Source organism: Notothenia coriiceps, unplaced genomic scaffold (assembly GCF_000735185.1).
Source record: "Notothenia coriiceps isolate Sejong01 unplaced genomic scaffold, NC01 NC01_scaffold00023806, whole genome shotgun sequence".
Taxonomy (NCBI): Eukaryota; Metazoa; Chordata; class Actinopteri; order Perciformes; family Nototheniidae; genus Notothenia; species Notothenia coriiceps.
The window spans coordinates 276,376-284,196 of record NW_011356507.1 but is presented as its reverse complement, the minus strand read 5'-3'; the positions used below and the strand labels follow the sequence as shown (position 1 = coordinate 284,196).

The following is a 7,821-nucleotide window of genomic DNA, read 5'->3' as shown; positions in this document are numbered from 1 at the left end:
AAAGCATGAAGAGGTGCAGTACTCATTGCAAATAAAATAAACATAGGATAATCTATAATTAGCAAAAGGGCTTTCGTTTTGCAAAACTTGAGTGCATCATTACATTTGAGCATGAAAAAATGACTTTCATCCAAGGATAAAGGCTGGGAGGGGGGAGGATGGACTGGACAAAGACGAGGAAAACTTGTTTCGATATATAGAACAGAAATGTGTAAGAACACATGCTTTTCAGCAACTTATTAAAATAATGAGAAATCTTTATTGAACTTTATGTCATGGCACTGGTGTGTAAAATGAAAGAGTGATATATCAACACATGTCGGATTTGCATTTAAATTATTCAAGCTAATTTTAGTAATACTACAGCAAATGTATAGTATAATACTGGCAGATAATAATAATAATAATACATTTGATTTCTCAGCGCTTTTTCGGGTGCTCAAAGACACTTTACAGTGGTGATAAAAAGGAAATAAAATAAAATATAAAAAGTAACCCTATTAAAACAGCAACACAACATAAGATTAGATTAGATAAGCACCATAAAAGTATTTCTAGAGTTTGTAAAACAACACAAAACCACAGGAAGCTATGGTTAACTTGGTGGAAATGCATAGAAGTGTATGAAAAAGAGACTCAGGGCAATAAAAACAAAATATGCAAGCATATTCAAATATAGTTTGGAAAAATATAGAATACATCAAAGAAATCCTCAGCCCAGAGTGACGATGAAGCTCCGGTACACTTCTCTGTAGGCGTTTCTGAGAAGAACATACGGGAAGCAGCTCTCCAGCATGTCCTGGCTCAAGAACGGAGACTCCTCCACAATCTGAGAAGGGCAGAGTTTAAAGGGTTAAAACAAAACCCAATAAAAAAAAATATATCTGCAGCAACCCCATTCACTTCTACTGAAGACATCGACCTTTAGGTCACTAATATACCGTTTTGTAAGTAATTGTACTAATACTGATAGGCGCATTGAGAACATGTCCCACACATAGGAGAAAAGAGTGTTTTTGATGGGGATTATTTTCAGCGGTCGATAAGTTTGCATTTGGTGTCCTTATTTAAGGCAGGAGGACATTGCAAGTGTGATTGTCTCAAACTACAGCACCCATTTTATCTTTTGAAGGAACATGTCACCTTGTGCAACAATGAGGCTAAATTATGTATTTTTAAGGGGAAGAAAATTGAACAGACAATACTTGTTGGCGAGAACCATTCATTGCCAGTTTTGGTATTTTATTGTGATTTGTTGACAATACAAAAACATTTATTTTAATAATATAAACAAAATGTGCATGGTGATGACATTGCATTACACAAAAATCCTTTAATATTTGATGAGGATTTGGTCGTTGTTTAATTTGTTTTGCACTTTCTCTACTTTAGTGTAAGCGGAGGTCTTTCTATTCTGGATATGGAAAAAGCCCTCAAATAATTTGCAATTTTACTTCCACTTTAAGTTGAACATATTAACTCCATAGAGTTTATGAGTGGTCCTTAACGACTTATTTGTTAATTATTCATTTATTAATGCTTTAAAGATAAGGGAAAAGCCATTATAGAAGGGGGGATGGATTATTATAAAGAGAAAACCTCTTAATGAAGGGTCTTAGGTTTTCCCATTAGTAAATTCATAAATCCACTTACGTCTTATTGTACATTTAAAAAACATAATTAGTATTGTGCTGGCAAACCTACCAAATGTAGGAGCAGGTAGACGGACTCTCGGTTTTTGCTCTCCATTCTTTCCACATTTTGTCCCAACTGAAGCAGAGTGGAGGAGGCCAGCTGTGGAATAACACACAGTTAAAAAAGATCAAAGGATTGAAATGTTTTTACTCTGTTGGACTCAACTGGAGCAAGGGTTGGCAGTGTGCTGAGAAAGCTAATGTGCCCCAGACACAATTTAAAACAATTTTCTGGTGCTACTTGCCTCAAGTGGGAAAACGATCCAATATGTCACATGGAAAAGTATTATTTATGTATTTCTTTATTTTTTTATTTATTCAAATAAGCCTAATTGAACCCCTTAGGTCAATTGTTTACACCAATGAACCACAGTAAACTGATTTTTTGAAGCCAGAACATAACAATTGACGTTTTAAAAATGCAAAAGGTAGGAAACATAATACAGTGTTTGCTGCTCACCAGGAGAAACTCTTTGAGGTGCTGCTCTATGTTCTTGTTCTGGACGGTGAACATGGCAGCAGCCAGCTGGTTGATAGCTGTAGCTAAACAGTGGATGTTGTTGTTGTGACCTGAGAAAATAAAATCACAAAATTCAACACTGAAAAATAAAAAGAACAGAAAAGGCAGGTCCTGTAACTTTAGCCACGCAGAGGATGTTTTCGTGACCAGACAATTAGAGAAATGGACTGATCCGTAAAACGTAAGAGGAAGTGCACTGAGCGTACTTCCTCAGGCTGAAAGGGTAGATCTATTTCCGACACGCCAATGGAAAATAGAGACAAAGAAAATGATCTGAGACAAACGCCACCCTGTGCTTTGATAGAAATCTTGGCTATTTGCTGCTCTTAATGTTGCAGTCCAGGCTTGGAGCCAAGCTGTTAGGGTCACCAGGGCCACATGCCAAGACTAACTGTATCAATGCACGTCAGCCAAACTTATCTGTAAACAAAAGTCTCTCAACAGAAACGTGTTTCTCGTTAACCAACATACTTGGGACCACGTCAGACGGACTGGAAAGTATGATGCACAGAGATGCTTATAAGCCTAATGTTTAAGGGTGGAGTACCTTCTTTATACCCTATCAGCAGCTGGTGAGTAATAGCTGGAAGAAGAAGCGATTAGTAGTGTGTTGAGGCCTCAAAAGCAGTGTGTAGCAGCTGAAAGTCAATGAATTGATATGCACCTCCATGCTCTCGGCTGTAGAAAGAGTTGGGGTCCAGGGCCAGGGTAGGCAGGGACACGGCGACATACACCAGCAGCAGACAGGACAGCTTGTACTCCTCATCAACTGACGTGTTATCTGCAGGGTTTTTCCAAGAAGACATTCAAATATGAAAGAACACTCTCTTCCCGGTGACTAAGCCATTAGATCAAGCTGTCTACAGAAGTGGCACTAATAGTCTGAGTGTTACCTGTCTGCATATTTCTGATGGCTGCGACCAGGGCAGGATCAATATCACATGGAAAGCCTGCCGCAGAAGCCAGCTCGAAAACACTCAGAGTCACCTGTAAGATCACAAAGGATTAAATCAAGTGCAGAAGCTTCTTACATGAAGTGCAATTCAAAAGTAATGCATCATTTCAATTGTCATCATTTTGCTGCTTTTTATTGCTGATAAAACAAGGTCGCTAAGATGTGCGTTGTGTATTTAATGTAGCAGCCACAAAAGTGACAAACTGTATATGTAATGACACTAAGTCAGCATTGGGTGCTTTTTTCCTGACACAGGTTTTGATCTCGCCCTATTTCTGGTTGCATGAATGGTTGGCCTGTCTGGGCACAATGTTTCCACTGATGTGGTTTAAATTGAAGCGCTGCAGCGGCCATCAGGGTCTCTCTCACGGAGGCATGAGGGGGCTGCTGACGTCTTTGGGGTTATCCTGGCCCCGGCTGTCATGCCTCAATCAGAGGCCAGACGTACGTAGGGGAGGGGGAGTTCATGAGTCACGGTCACAAGGATTGCTCCAAAGGGAGATAAGGAATTTAATTTGATTGGTACTAGAGTACAGAACCAAATATTCCTATGCAACTCTGAGATCTAATGTTGCACACTATCTATTGTGCTTCAGTATATTCTAGATTCTTAACCTCTGGGGCAATCAGTACATTCCCCAAAGTCTCTAACGAAATACATTAGGATGAATGTCAATACAATATGTCTTCAACCTAAATGTTCCCACAATATGTCAGCCCTGTGAAAATAAACTGTTAACATGCTGTTGATAAATGTGATGGGATGATTCATGCACAGTGAAAGCTTGAATATTGCACTTCCAGTCCTCCGTGGGATCTCAAAATATTGATGCTTTTTTTGATATTCTAGTTAAAAGCTGTGTTTCACCTTGATGTCCGTTTCAGGAGAGATGAAGTCTCTCAGGCACTCGATGGGCCCGATCAGGTACGGACAGTGCTTATTCAGGACCTAGTTCATAGGATTACATGACAAAATATATTTCTGAGATAAAGAAAATATATGTCTTCATACCTGATGAAGGAAAGACTGTAAAGCCATTTCCAGGTGTTACAAACAGTCAACAAAGAAAATCAAGATCAAGAATTAACCGCATGTTTTCCATTATCAAAATGTATCATATTCTATATTTGCACCTACACCATCAAAAACATTTTCATCACTACTTTAGCCATCTTAGAGTTTTTATATCATCATGAAAGGTTGTTATTACTTCTTTCAGACAGTCCTGTGCCATGGATCTGAAGGACAGGATCACCCCGATGATGGTCATCCTCTTCAGCACGTTCTCTCCACCTGTATAAGTGCATATCAAAAGATGAAAGGCTTGCTGATGGATGTGAAGCATTACATCTGTGAGCTCCAGAATGTTACTGTTGCTTATTGTATGGATGTTTTTTTGTAGTAATGAATAAGTAGACTGGACTAATGATATGACTGGCGGCTCACATAGTTATTTCCACGTCAATTAGTTCTTATACATGCTCTAAGAAATGAGAGAGCTAGTATAGATGACCGAGTAATAGTNTGATTGGTTGTGCTTTTTACTTTTTTTACAGGCTTCCACTGATGACATTTTTTTATGGATTTTTTGTCAAAGCACTTAAGATATTCATTGCTATCGGGATGTTAATCCCGATAGCAATGAATATCTTAAGTGCTTTGACAAAAAATCCATAAAAAAATGTCATCAGTGGAAGCCTGTAAAAAAAGTAAAAAGCACAACCAATCATTTTAGCCAGCCCGGCTAAAATAACTGGATGGCCTACCTGCCTGTCAGCCTTCCATCTGTGCACAAACTTATCTCGTGCCCTCATTGGTCATGTGCTCGTTCGTTTATGTTGGAGGGGGGGCTCTGTAAGGAAGTGGCAGATTTGTTCCAGCTGTGTATTTTCAAATTCTAGCGCACTCGAGCTGGTTTCTCCAAAATGACCTACCCCACCTTTAAAGTAAAGTGTTTAATTTATGATATTTAAAAAAAAAGAAAATGTAATCTAAAAGTATATAATACAGTTTGTCATTTTTATTTTAGTAATTGTGGTCGTGATAGAATGTGTTACATTTAAATAAACAGTGAATCCTGTCCCAGGACCCTAAGGACAGTTAATGGTGGAAACTCTGGTCCTGATATAAAGACTCTCTGCTGATTGTGTTGGTGACACAGAGGCTCTCCTGCTGACACTGAGGATTACACACACACACACACACACACACACACACACACACACACACACACACACACACACACACACACACACACTACAAAATCCAATATAAACACACAGAGGAAAGGACTAGATGTATCTGCCACTGTAAACACAGATAAACTACAGCACTATATACACGCATTCGGAGCAACGACACATGCTGGATTTACAGGAACAAACAGAGGCACAAAGCTCATTCTGTGTCTAACACTTCCAATCACACACATGGTCTTCAGCAGCGTTCAGATCCACGGGTCATGACACCAACTTGCAAGATACACAGAGCAGCTGATAGACACCTGTGTGCTGTGACATGCAGGACCACAGTGGAACGGTAAGACTGCCTTTAATGGTTTATTTTTCTTACTCTTCAGTTTTCAGTAACATCCTCAGTTTGTTGTGGACTATAAAGACACAGAGTTAGATTGGATGTACAGAAAAGGTGTACTTGCAGTGAGGTGTCACTGTATTTGTTGGCAATACACTTTGTATGCCCCCCTGGATATAGTACTTAGGATGCTGTATTTTTATATTCTGTTCTTAAAGAGTTTGGTCTCCAAAATTACAGAGACAGATTTTCTAACTTTATTCTGGGCTCATTGTTTAGATTTGTTAAAACTATATTATTTAATCAAGGCAGTGTTGCAAAAATATTTCAATTATATTACTTGAACCTTAAAGGTTCAGTTAACCCACATAACAATGACTTATCATTTAAATGCAGTTGAATGGAGTTGTATCTGTAGTTCTTCCAAGAGTCCAAGAGTCTACTCCCATCCAGCTTTGGGAGGATGTATGCTGCCAGAAGCTATTCTAATGCTGGCATTAAACCATGCTATGATGATGTTAACATGCTGATATTCTCCAAAAAAATATTATGACATTCCCAAATTAGTTTAGTATTTCAGAATGCTACCTTTTGTTTACAAGCACAAAAGGAAAAGTACAGCTGAGGCTGATTAGAATAACATTATTTGAGTTAGGTCATAAATTAACACATTGACCTGATGTTGTGCTTATACTGTAGGAAGTATGAGAATGCTTACTGTAATAACAATTCATCTTGATACTTCAACATTAGATCACATTTCATTACAAAAACGAAATTGTCTACTTCAAGGTGGCGGTAAAGGGAAAGTCAGTGGATCCTCAAATTCATTAAGATTCATCCTAAGCTGAAAACCATAGAAGTTGATGTAATTATGCTTTTTTGGTTAGTCATATCAGAGACCAAAAAATGTAGAAAAACACATTTGTCGGCCTCTGATCACCCTTTTCAGTCAAAATACTTGGGAAAAATGTTTTTGATTCCACTGTTGTAAAAAAACAAAATGACCGCGCTATGTGCCCCTCGGCACCCTCAGTCTCTGTAACTGTAATCTAGTTCCCATGCAGACAAACGTCTCATTTCTGTGATGAATGGTGCCACAGAGTCAGATGTCTCTCTCTGATGTGTGGGGCATAGTGAGTAATAATTGGCTGGTGTCAGAGTGGACAGGGAGAGATCAGAGGGCTCGTCATCATCAGAGGCAGACTGAGAGGATGACGTACAAATGGAAACAAAAACGAAAAGTTTAAAGCGAGAGGATGCAACCACTTAAAGGGAAATTCATTTGAGGATTGGAAAATGACACTAGATGAATTTAAATTATTGTCTTTAATGTAGATCTTAACTCATATGACATTAGGATTGAGAGTAAGTCATTTTCTGACATTTCTGCATCTTGTTTTCTTTCTCCTCATTGCTTTGGTTGAAACCAAAACAGCTTGAAGTGGCACAGTAGATCGAGAATCATATGTCGTTATGCTACTTCTCTTCAAATTTGCAATAAGTCAAAGAGCATGGGAGCATGAGAGCCAGTCTGACCCAGCAGCCAAAGCAGGACGAGCAGGGAGGGAGTGGACAGCAGGCAGAGGGGGTTTCCCATGCAGGCCACGTTGTAGCACAGCTCTCACAATAGGCTTCTCTATAAATAAAGACTAGTAATGGATTTAGGACTTAGATCTAAAAACGTGTGGATGGAAGCCTTTCACTGTCTTGTAAGTTTCTGTACTTTCCTTTTTTTGGTGACTCAGAAAACACCTAGATTTTGAATATGATCTTTGTACTTTTCATTGACACTGGCTCTGTCACTTACTTACTTTATTTAAAGTGCTTCTTTTTTCTGCAATGCAGTTTTAAGAACAGCACCCATCGGGCTGTTGTGGGTGGCTCTCGAGGACAAGCTTTGTTTATGTGTTTTGGTTCGAGGGACTCTGGTGGGTTACAGTGAAAGACTCTCTGTAGTTCCCTAATTTGCGGCTGCGGTGGAAAATTCTCATTGGGGATTTGAGTACACGCGGCCTGAAAGTCTTGCAGTCAACACTTCATCATGAGTGATGTCAACTCACTCACACTTCACACAAACACTCACTTTCTGACAAGCCCCCCCCCCCACACACACACA

At 39.1% G+C, this 7,821-nt stretch overlaps 1 protein-coding gene across 1 annotated transcript; it reads right to left on the bottom strand.

The window, feature by feature from the left end:
- Positions 1 to 238: 238 nt before the first annotated feature.
- On the bottom strand, positions 239 to 4,517 carry LOC104954768 (nck-associated protein 1-like). The gene is made up of 7 exons (XM_010781963.1): positions 4,381 to 4,517; positions 4,038 to 4,118; positions 3,108 to 3,201; positions 2,879 to 2,995; positions 2,155 to 2,264; positions 1,705 to 1,794; positions 239 to 829 (listed from the first exon to the last, which is right to left on the bottom strand). Exons 1-7 carry the CDS (start codon positions 4,513 to 4,515, stop codon positions 713 to 715), a joined length of 744 nt encoding a protein of 247 aa, XP_010780265.1. The 5' UTR covers positions 4,516 to 4,517; the 3' UTR covers positions 239 to 712.
- Positions 4,518 to 7,821: the final 3,304 nt, after the last annotated feature.

Bases quoted from the DNA above. Each gene is read 5' to 3' on its own strand.
- LOC104954768 (XM_010781963.1), bottom strand. From the start codon at position 4,515: ATGCTTCACATCCATCAGCAAGCCTTTCATCTTTTGATATGCACTTAT. The intron at 2,265-2,878 runs GTGCATATCAAT...TTATTTTCTCAG, and splicing joins CTACAGCCGAGAGCATGGAG to GTCACAACAACAACATCCAC. The intron at 830-1,704 runs GTAGGTTTGCCA...TGCCCTTCTCAG, and splicing joins TCTACCTGCTCCTACATTTG to ATTGTGGAGGAGTCTCCGTT.